General features: G+C 52.7%; 4 protein-coding genes across 4 annotated transcripts; all 4 read left to right on the top strand.

Annotated features, from left to right (window-relative positions):
- The first annotated feature begins 65 nt into the window (after nt 1–65).
- Nucleotides 66–1215, top strand: LOC102098374 (feather keratin B-4). Its single transcript, XM_005512806.4, has 2 exons — nt 66–188; nt 475–1215. Exons 1-2 carry the CDS (start codon nt 81–83, stop codon nt 790–792), a joined length of 426 nt encoding a protein of 141 aa, XP_005512863.3. The 5' UTR covers nt 66–80; the 3' UTR covers nt 793–1215.
- Nucleotides 1216–2995: 1780 nt separating this feature from the next.
- Nucleotides 2996–4241, top strand: LOC106146040 (feather keratin B-4). Its single transcript, XM_013371431.3, has 2 exons — nt 2996–3150; nt 3479–4241. The coding sequence occupies exons 1-2, from the start codon at nt 3043–3045 to the stop codon at nt 3794–3796; spliced, it is 426 nt and encodes a 141-aa protein (XP_013226885.2). The 5' UTR covers nt 2996–3042; the 3' UTR covers nt 3797–4241.
- A 1883-nt stretch (nt 4242–6124) lies between these two features.
- On the top strand, nt 6125–7316 carry LOC135575278 (feather keratin B-4-like). The gene is made up of 2 exons (XM_065042747.1): nt 6125–6269; nt 6576–7316. The coding sequence occupies exons 1-2, from the start codon at nt 6162–6164 to the stop codon at nt 6891–6893; spliced, it is 426 nt and encodes a 141-aa protein (XP_064898819.1). The 5' UTR covers nt 6125–6161; the 3' UTR covers nt 6894–7316.
- Nucleotides 7317–9095: 1779 nt separating this feature from the next.
- Nucleotides 9096–10340, top strand: LOC135575274 (feather keratin B-4-like). Its single transcript, XM_065042744.1, has 2 exons — nt 9096–9251; nt 9579–10340. Exons 1-2 carry the CDS (start codon nt 9144–9146, stop codon nt 9894–9896), a joined length of 426 nt encoding a protein of 141 aa, XP_064898816.1. The 5' UTR covers nt 9096–9143; the 3' UTR covers nt 9897–10340.
- Nucleotides 10341–10740: the final 400 nt, after the last annotated feature.

Raw genomic sequence — 10740 nt, 5'->3', positions numbered from 1 at the left:
GCAGGGAACATAAGCAGCGTCTCCATTTCTTTAATTGTGATGCTTTGCATGCAAGATGAGCTTGTTGGTAAACACATGACATGCACAAAGGGTGGCTCTGGGCCTGGGGCAGTCTGGATCTGTATAAAAGCCAGTCCAACTTTAGGCTCCTCATTCACTTCTCTTGCCTTCTCCTCTTTGTTGTTCAGGTGAGTTACAACCTCCTTTGCCTCTCTCCCTTTCTCTTGTTCTCCTGTTTGGCTTCTGAACTTGACAGACCTTCATTTGACACTGGCTAGTTTTTGTGACTCTCAGCTCCTTGCCACTGCTATGGGAGGTGGGAGAAGACCTTGGGTTTCTTTGCAGGGAATCCTTGGAAATTGGGGCACTTCCATCTCTCTTTCTCCCTATGCAGCCTGTGCCTTTTCTCTTGCTAAGGACGCTGTCCAGCTGCACCTCACATGCTGCCTGTGCTTTCCTTGCCCTCTCTCCCAGGTGAACCTCCATCCTGCAGCCATGTCCTGCTACGACCTGTGCCAGCCCTGTGGCCCAACCCCTCTGGCCAACAGCTGCAACGAGCCCTGTGTCAGGCAGTGCCAGGACTCCCGGGTGGTGATCCAGCCCTCTCCTGTGGTGGTGACCCTGCCCGGACCCATCCTCAGCTCCTTCCCCCAGAACACCGCTGTGGGATCCTCCACCTCCGCTGCTGTTGGCAGCATCCTGAGTGAGCAGGGAGTGCCCATCAACTCCGGGGGCTTCAGCCTCTCTGGCCTTGGTGGCCGTTCCTACAGCAGAAGGTACCTGCCCTGCTAAAGCCGGGCTGGACGTCCAGAGCTGCATCAAGCCAAGCCAGGTGCCGGAATGAGGACTTTTCTGCTGGCCAGGGTTTCTGGAGGGGTTGATCACTGTCTTGCCCTTCTGCAAGGGACGGGGGGAAGCACAGTGCCAGCCTGTGCTGTGTGGATACACGGCCAACTGATGTCTTTTTCTTCTTCTGTCTTGTTCTCCACATCATGAGTCTCTGTTTTCTCATGTTGTCCTGTACCACGAGTTCATTCTGAAACAAGCTGAGAGGCTCATCAGCTTCTCCCAACGTGTGTAGGACAAAGACGTGCATCCAATTGCTGTGAAATGGTGCCTGTCAGCTGCCCTTGTAGCAGCCCGCATCAGGTCCTGTCCTCCATGCCCTTCCTTGTTTCATGCTTCAATTTCATTAAAATTTATGCTGCATTGTAATTTGAGACTCCTCATGTTCCTTTCCTGTGGGTTACCCAGCCAAGATGTCCAGGGGGAAATGTGATGCAATGGAGGGGAAGAGGTTGAGTGAAGAAGGGGCCATGGTGGACCTGTCTGTTGTGTAGAATCTGAATAACTTAAAGGGATACAGTCATTGAAACAGACAGGGTTCAGCTGAGGTGTGTGGATTTGCCTGGGTATAGTAAGACTGGCTAGGATCTCCCGCCAGGGACATCTGAGCAACAAGGGAATTTGGATACCGGCTTCCAGTTGAAGAAGCAATCCATTAACTTGCTGGGAGATGTTTCTGTGCAGGCTAACACCCACCTGGCCAAGGCTCTGATTGCGTGCTGTCACTCAGAATGTGTCCTTCCCTCCTCTCATCCAAACTCTTCTTCCAAACCTTGGAACTGCACAGAGACCTGAAGGACATGCAGGGACATGTAGCAGCCAGGTCAAGTGAACAGAGGGAGATGTGAGTGCTTGGCTAGGCTTTGTCACAAGAGGGATCGGTTGAGCGTGGGTGTGTAAAATGGATAGGGGAGTGGGACTGACACACAGGGATGGTCCTCTGTCACCTGAAAGGGAATTTTTGTGTCAGCAACACATCTGGGTAAATCTGATGAGGTCTAGAAGGGAGCAGGAAAAATATTTTACCCCCCACTGGAGCAGTCTTGTGGTCAGAAGCATTTCAGTGTTGTGGAATCCTTCTGCATGTGTCACTGTGTCCTGAAGGGGTGCCAGTCTGGAGCAGATGTGCAGTAACTCCTCCTGAACTACCACTCAGCTGCTGAGCAGGCCGTGTCAGGAGAGGTCCCAAACAGTGATCCTTTTGTCCCTCAAACAAGACCTCAAAATGTGGAGACTGAGGGAGCTGTACCCTCTGTTCTGTTCTTAGTCCCTGCATCCCGTGCCCTTGTCCTGCAGAGGCAATGCTTTGCTTCTGTGAGTCCGACAATGCTTCCGGTAGAGAAGAAGGCAACTCCATGCCGTGCTCCTCCAACAGTCCTTGTACAGATGTGTGGACCCTGTCTGCTGCTGAGCAGGGCTGGGTGTCCTGTGGAAAACGTGCCGAGTATCTGTCCATGCCGGGCGTGCCAGCTCTCTCGATGGCCAAGGCAGAAGTTGTGGCAAAGACAGAGACGGGAAGAGGGACGTGTATGGATTGGCCAGCATGTGCCTTGGACACTGGGCTGCCTCGGGCACTGGGCTGCCTCCAGCTTCACCAGAGGTGTTCAGCAGAGAGCGTTGGGAGGGGAACAGCCTTCGTTCCTAACCAGTAGTACTCTGCTGCTTAAGGCAGCTAGGGATGAAGGAGAGAAAGCAGATAGCAAAAAGAGCCTAGCAAGCTTATGTTGAGGACAAAGATCAATCTAAGAGAGAGTCTAAAACCCAAGAGCAGAGGTGCCCAGCCTAGAAAGGGGATACCTACTACAGTGTGAGTGAGCACCGCATGAGGGAGAGCGACTGATGGCGTTGACCCTTGTATGGGTATGTCCAGGTCGAAGCCTTAGGTTTAGGAGGAGACCTGCCTCATTCGTCAGGAAACAATTTGAAATGAGGCCCTGGAGGGCAGGAGACTGGCATCACCTTGCGAGGCAGAACACTCCTCATCACTGGCTGCAGCATCACCCTCTGTTGAGCAGTCACTTGCCTGGAAACATTTTGGCCTCTAATACTGTCACTTGAAAGGAGCCTGTGTGGCTGAGTGGACACGTCAGGAACAGGGAAATGAGAAGGCAGCATTGCAGGGAACATAAGCAGCGTCCCCATTTCTTTAATTGTGATGCTTTGCATGCAAGATGAGCTTGTTGGTAAACACATGACATGCACAAAGGGTGGCTCTGGGCCTGGGGCAGTCTGGATCTGTATAAAAGCCAGTCCAACTTTAGGCTCCTCATCTACTTCTCTTGCCTTCTCCTCTTTGGTGAACAGGTGAGTTGCAGCCTCCTTTGCCTCAGTCTTTCTCTTGTCCTCCTCTGTCTTTTGGCCTTACCTGGGTCTTTTTCTTGATGTAGCTTTTCTGTAAGCCTTGTTCCTTGATTCTGCTCCCAGCATCTCTGTTCTCCTTGCCACAGTGGAGAAAGGTGCAAGAGGGTTTTGACGATGTTTCTAGGGCCCCCTTGGGAACTGGGGCACTTTCATCTCTCTTTCTCCCTATGCAGCCTGTCCCTGCTCCCCAGCCTGTCCCTTTTCTCTTCCCGAGAACGCTGTCCGGCTGCACCTCACATGCTGCCTGTGCTTTCCCTGCCCTCTCTCCCAGGTGAACCTCCATCCCGCAGCCATGTCCTGCTACGACCTGTGCCAGCCCTGTGGCCCAACCCCTCTGGCCAACAGCTGCAACGAGCCCTGTGTCAGGCAGTGCCAGGACTCCCGGGTGGTGATCCAGCCCTCTCCTGTGGTGGTGACCCTGCCCGGACCCATCCTCAGCTCCTTCCCCCAGAACACCGCTGTGGGATCCTCCACCTCCGCTGCTGTTGGCAGCATCCTGAGTGAGCAGGGAGTGCCCATCAACTCCGGGGGCTTCAGCCTCTCTGGCCTTGGTGGCCGTTCCTACAGCAGAAGGTACCTGCCCTGCTAAAGCCGGGCTGGACGGCCAGTGAGTGCATTGACCAGGAAGCCCAAATCCATGTGCCGGACTGAGGACGGAGCTGCAGGCCAGGGTTTCCAGATGGGCTGAGTACCATCTTGACCTCCTGCAGGGGAGGGAGGGAATCAAGGTGCCAGCCTGTGCTGTCTGGAAACACAGCCAACTGATGTCTTCTTCTGCTGCTGCTTTCTTCTCTGCATCACGAGTCCCTGTTCTCTCCTGTTGTTCTGTGCTACCGTTTCGTCTTGAAACAAGCTGAGCAGGAGTCCTACTCTTCATCCTCTCCCCATGTGTGTGGAAGGAAGAAGCATGTCCCATTGCTGTGAAGGGGTGTCTGACTGTCAGCTGCCCTTGTAGCAGCTTGCACAAGGTCCCTTTCACGATGCGATGCACTGTTGAATTCTTTAGACTTATTAAAGTTTATGCTGCATTGTAATTTGAGTCTCCTTGTGTTCTTTCCTTCCTTGGATGTCCATCCAAGATGTCCAGGTTGAAAAGTGTTGGTACACAGGCTAAAGGCATAGCTAAATGTGTGTCATTGTCTTGGGGGATTCAGAGGACTGCAGTCCCACGGAAATGATCACTGGCTAGGGACTGCCTTTTCTGTGAGATGAAGCCATCCAAACCAAGCATATCATTTGGGCCTGAATACCAGACATCCTGTGTCCCTCATCCAGCTCAGTGATGGTTTCCATGGCTCTAAGATGGGTGTTGTATGTGGCAGATTGCCCAAGTGTTTTGTTCCTTCACTTCTGTCCCCAGACTGCCTCTTTGTACCTCCAGGCCCCTTTCTGAATGACTGAGCAATGTTGGCAGCAGTGCAGAATCACATTTGGCACCTTGCATGACCTCTGACCCACAACACTGAAGTGAGTGCACGTATGAAGTATCTTTCTGTGCTTTTAAAACCAGAGAAAGCAAAGAAAGAAATGTTCCAGGATGCAGCCATTGTTTCTTCCTGCCTTCCAGCCATGAACAGCAAGACCGGTGACATCAGGGAAAAAGTACATTTGCTCATACATGGAGTTGTCATGTACTTGGTGTGGTCAACTCACTGAGAACACAGTGGCGAGTTCTGCTGCAGGGGATAAGCTGCCTATCCCTTCCTCCCACACGCTCTAGTCCTCCACAGATGATATTTTGCCCCATGCACCCCACTCCTACTTCAGGTGGAGCAAGGAGCATCTCCTGTGTTTTCCCACACCCTGTGGGAACCCCTCTGGTGTCATTCCCCACTGCTAAAGCCCTGTCTTCCTTGAAAGACAGCCGCTGTCACCACCCCCTTGTGCCCTGCGGTGCAGGAAGGCCATTGGGAAAGGCACTCTGCGTCTACAGTGCTGAGCTGTGCTGAGTTGACAGCAGAAGACAGGGAGCGTGAAAAGATCATACGAGGCAGAGACGGCAGCATCTGCAGCATGGGATCAGAAAGAGCGGGGCGTGGCAGAGCACGGGAGCCTTTGGGCAGACCTTCACCACGGGTACTGACTGCGAGACACTCAAGGTGTGCCAGAAGACTACCTGTGGGTTTTCTGGGGCAGGGATGTGGTTGAAAGGAGCATCAGAAGAAAAGAGAGATTTTGCACTGATACCATGAATGTAAGCTTCCTTGCTTGAAGGAGGAATTCCTGCCCCACTGTTGTTGTGATAGATGGAGCCAGTGTCCTGAGTCCCAGGTGCACAGGAGACTTCCTCTTCCCACAAATCAGTGGCCTGAATTCAGGAAGAAAACACTCAGTAGCCCTGATGAGCCTCACCTGGGGGCTAACACTCCTCACTCTGACCCAGGGCTCTATTTAAGCTCATGTCCTGAGCCCTGAGTCCTTTCTTAAATTTGGTGGCAGGAGTGTAAGCCTCCTGTCGCTCTGCAGATTTGCTTATGCCTGGTCAGGAGTCCCATTGTTCTGGACCATACGTTGCCTACCGATTTCTGAGACTTTTCTGGGGTCTGTGTGGGAGTTATGGCTCTGGTCAGCAATGAGTGGGCTCTGTTGGGCCAGGTTACCCTCACTGGATCTGCTCCTGCTGTGTGGACTGGGTGTGCTGCTTGTTGTCAGTCCTGCTCCATCACCACAAAGTTGGTGGCTGAGCTGGCCTCTGGGCTGCACCTGCCTGCTGTGTCTGCATTTTCCTTGCTCAGGTACTGTGCATAGTGATCATTTTTCTAATATTTCTGTGTAATTTGTATTGAAAACGTACTGGCCTCTTATACTGTAGCTTGAAAGGATCAGTGTGGCTGAATGGACGCGTCAAGAACAGGGAAATGAGAAGGCAGCGTTGCAGGGAACATGAACAGCATCCCCATTTCTTTAATTGTGATGCTTTGCATGCAAGATGAGCTTGTTGGTAAACACATGACATGCACAAAGGGTGGCTCTGGGCCTGGGGCAGTCTGGATCTGTATAAAAGCCAGTCCAACTTTAGGCTCCTCATCTACTTCTCTTGCCTTCTCCTCTTTGGTGAACAGGTGAGTTGCAACCTCCTTTGCCTCTCTCTTCCTTTCTCGTGCTCTCCTGTATGGCTTTGGAACTTGATAGAGCTTCATTTGACACTGGCTAGTTTTTGTGACTCTCAGCTCCATGCTACTACTATGGGAGGTGGGAGAAGACCTTGGGTTTCTTTGCAGGGAATCCTTGGAAATTGGGGCACTTTCATCTCTCTTTCTCCCTATGCAGCCTGTCCCTGCTCCCCAGCCTGTCCCTTTTCTTTTGCTAAGGACACTGTCCGGCTGCACCTCACATGCTGCCTGTGCTTTCCTTGCCCTCTCTCCCAGGTGAACCTCCATCCCGCAACCATGTCCTGCTACGACCTGTGCCAGCCCTGTGGCCCAACCCCTCTGGCCAACAGCTGCAACGAGCCCTGTGTCAGGCAGTGCCAGGACTCCCGGGTGATCATTGAACCGTCTCCTGTGGTGGTGACCCTGCCCGGACCCATCCTCAGCTCCTTCCCCCAGAACACCGCTGTGGGATCCTCCACCTCCGCTGCTGTTGGCAGCATCCTGAGTGAGCAGGGTGTGCCCATCAGCTCTGGGGGCTTCAGCCTCTCTGGCCTTGGTGGCCGTTCCTACAGCAGAAGGTACCTGCCCTGCTAAAGCCGGGCTGGACGTCCAGAGCTACATCGAACCAAGCCAGGTGCCGGAATGAGGACTTTTCTGCTGGCCAGGTTTTCTGGAGGGGTTGATCACTGTCTTGCCCTTCTGCAAGGGACGGGGGGAAGCACAGTGCCAGCCTGTGCTGTCTGGATATACGGCCGACAGATGTCTTTTTCTTCTTATGTCTTGTTCTCCACATCATGAGTCTCTGTTTTCTCATGCTGTCCTGTACCACGAGATCATTCTGAAACAAGCTGAGAGGCTCATCAGCTTCGCCCAACGTGTGTAGGACTAAGACGTGCATCCAATTGCTGTGAAATGGTGCCTGTCAGCTGCCCTTGTAGCAGCCCGCATCAGGTCCTGTCCTGCATGCCCTTCCTTGTTTCATGTTTCAATTTCATTAAAATTTATGCTGCATTGTAATTTGAGACTCCTCATGTTCCTTTCCTGTGGGTTACTCAGCCAAGATGTCCAGGGGGAAATGTGATGTAATGGAGGGGAAGAGGTTGAGTGAAGAAGGGGCCATGGTGGACCTGTCTGTTGTGTAGAATCTGAATAACTTAAAGGGATACAGTCATTGAAACAGACAGGGTTCAGCTGAGGTGTGTGGATTTGCCTGGGTATAGTAAGACTGTCTAGGATCTCCCCCCAGGGACATCTGAGCAACAAGGGAATTTGGATACCGGCTTCCAGTTGATGAAGCAATCCATTAACTTGCTGGGGGATGTTTCTGTGCAGGCTAACACCCACCTGGCCAAGGCTCTGATTGTGTGCTGCCTCTCAGAATGTGTCCTTCCCTCCTCTCATCCAAACTCTTCCTCCAAACCTTGGAACTGCACAGAGACCTGAAGGACATGCAGGGACATGTAGCAGCCAGGTCAAGTGCATAGAGGGAGATGTGAGTGCTTGGCTAGGTTTTGTCACAAGAGGGATTGGTTGAGCGTGGGTGTGTAAAATGGATAGGGGAGTGGGACTGACACACAGGGATGGTCCTCTGTCACCTGAAAGGGAATTTTTGTGTCAGCAACACATCTGGGTAAATCTGATGAGGTCTAGAAGGGAGCAGGAAAAACATTTTACCCCCCACTGGAGCAGTCTTGTGGTCAGAAGCATTTCAGTGTTGTGGAATCCTTCTGGGTGTGTCACTGTGTCCTGAAGGGGTGCCAGTCTGGAGCAGATGTGCAGTAACTCCTCCTGAACTACCACTCAGCTGCTGAGCAGGCCGTGTCAGGAGAGGTCCCAAACAGTGATCCTTTTGTCCCTCAAACAAGACCTCAATATGTGGAGACTGAGGGAGCTGTACCCTCTGTTCTGTTCTTAGTCCCTGCATCCCGTGCCCTTGTCCTGCAGAGGCAATGCTTTGCTTCTGTGAGTCCGACAATGCTTCCGGTAGAGAAGAAGGCAACTCCATGCCGTGCTCCTCCAACAGTCCTTGTACAGATGTGTGGACCCTGTCTGCTGCTGAGCAGGGCTGGGTGTCCTGTGGAAAACGTGCCGAGTATTTGGTCATGCCGGGCGTGCCACCTCTCTTGATGGCCAAGGCAGAAATTGTGGCAAAGACAGGGACGGGAAGAGGGATGTGCATGGATTGGCCAGCATGTGCCTTGGACACTGGGCTGCCTCGGGCACTGGGCTGCCTCCAGCTTCACCAGAGGTGTTCAGCAGAGAGTGCTGGGAGGGGAACAGCCTTCGTTCCTAACCAGTAGTACTCTGCTACTTAAGGCAGCTAGGGATGAAGGAGAGAAAGCAGATGGCAAAAAGAGCCTAGCAAGCTTATGTTGAGGGCAAAGATCAATCTAAGAGAGAGTCTAAAACCCAAGAGCAGAGGTGCCCAGCCTAGAAAGGGGATACCTACTACAGTGTGAGTGAGCACTGCATGAGGGAGAGCAAATGATGGCGTTGACCCTTGCATGGGTATGTCCAGGTCGAAGCCTCAGGTTTAGGAGGAGACCTGCCTCATTCGTCAGGAAAAAATTTGAAATGAGGCCCTGGAGGGCAGGAGTCTGGCATCACCTTGCGAGGCAGAACACTCCTCATCACTGGCTGCAGCATCACCCTCTGTTGAGCAGTCACTTGCCTGGAAACATTTTGGCCTCTAATACTGTCACTTGAAAGGAGCCTGTGTGGCTGAGTGGACACGTCAGGAACAGGGAAATGAGAAGGCAGCATTGCAGGGAACATAAGCAGCGTCCCCATTTCTTTAATTGTGATGCTTTGCATGCAAGATGAGCTTGTTGGTAAACACATGACATGCACAAAGGGTGGCTCTGGGCCTGGGGCAGTCTGGATCTGTATAAAAGCCAGTCCAACTTTAGGCTCCTCATCTACTTCTCTTGCCTTCTCCTCTTTGGTGAACAGGTGAGTTGCAGCCTCCTTTGCCTCAATCTTTCTCTTGTCCTCCTCTGTCTTTTGGCCTTACCTGGGTCTTTTTCTTGATATGGCTTTTCTGTAAGCCTTGCTCCTTGATTCTGCTCCCAGCATCTCCGTTCTCCTTGCCACAGTGGAGAAAGGTGCAAGAAGGTCTTGACGATGTTTCTAGGGCCCTCTTGGAACTGGGGCACTTTCATCTCTCTTTCTCCCTATGCAGCCTGTCCCTGCTCCCCAGCCTGTCCCTTTTCTCTTCCCGAGAACGCTGTCCGGCTGCACCTCACATGCTGCCTGTGCTTTCCCTGCCCTCTCTCCCAGGTGAACCTCCATCCCGCAGCCATGTCCTGCTACGACCTGTGCCAGCCCTGTGGCCCAACCCCTCTGGCCAACAGCTGCAACGAGCCCTGTGTCAGGCAGTGCCAGGACTCCCGGGTGGTGATCCAGCCCTCTCCTGTGGTGGTGACCCTGCCCGGACCCATCCTCAGCTCCTTCCCCCAGAACACCGCTGTGGGATCCTCCACCTCCGCTGCTGTTGGCAGCATCCTGAGTGAGCAGGGAGTGCCCATCAGCTCCGGGGGCTTCAGCCTCTCTGGCCTTGGTGGCCGTTCCTACAGCAGAAGGTACCTGCCCTGCTAAAGCCGGGCTGGACGTCCAGAGCTGCATTGACCAGGAAGCCCAAATCCATGTGCCGGACTGAGGACGGAGCTGCAGGGCAGGGTTTCCAGATGGGCTGAGTACCATCTTGACCTCCTGCAGGGGAGGGAGGGATTCAAGGTGCCAGCCTGTGCTGTCTGGAAACACAGCCAACTGATGTCTTCTTCTGCTGCTGCTTTCTTCTCTGCATCACAAGTCCCTGTTCTCTCCTGTTGTTCTGTGCTACTGTTTCATCTTGAAACAAGCTGAGCAGGAGTCCTACTCTTCATCCTCTCCCCATGTGTGTGGAAGGAAGAAGCATGTCCCATTGCTGTGAAGGGGTGTCTGACTGTCAGCTGCCCTTGTAGCAGCTTGCACAAGGTCCCTTTCACGATGCGATGCACTGTTGAATTCTTTAGACTTATTAAAGTTTATGCTGCATTGTAATTTGAGTCTCCTTGTGTTCTTTCCTTCCTTGGATGTCCATCCAAGATGTCCAGGTTGAAAAGTGTTGGTACACAGGCTAAAGGCATAGCTAAATGTGTGTCATTGTCTTGGGGGATTCAGAGGACTGCAGTCCCACGGAAATGATCACTGGCTAGGGACTGCCTTTTCTGTGAGATGAAGCCATCCAAACCACGCACATCATTTGGGCCTGAATACCAGACATCCTGTGTCCCTTATCCAGCTCAGTTATGGTTTCCATGGCCTAAGATGGGTGTTGTATGTGGCAGATTGCCCAAGTGTTTTGTTCCTTCACTTCTGTCCCCAGACTGCCTCTTTGTACCTCCAGGCCCCTTTCTGAATGACTGAGCAATGTTGGCAGCAGTGCAGAATCACATTTGGC

Source organism: Columba livia, chromosome 28, assembly GCF_036013475.1.
Source record: "Columba livia isolate bColLiv1 breed racing homer chromosome 28, bColLiv1.pat.W.v2, whole genome shotgun sequence".
Lineage (NCBI taxonomy): Eukaryota > Metazoa > Chordata > Aves > Columbiformes > Columbidae > Columba > Columba livia.
The sequence above is the reverse complement of the archived record's forward strand: the minus strand, read 5'-3'. Positions and strand labels throughout refer to the sequence as shown.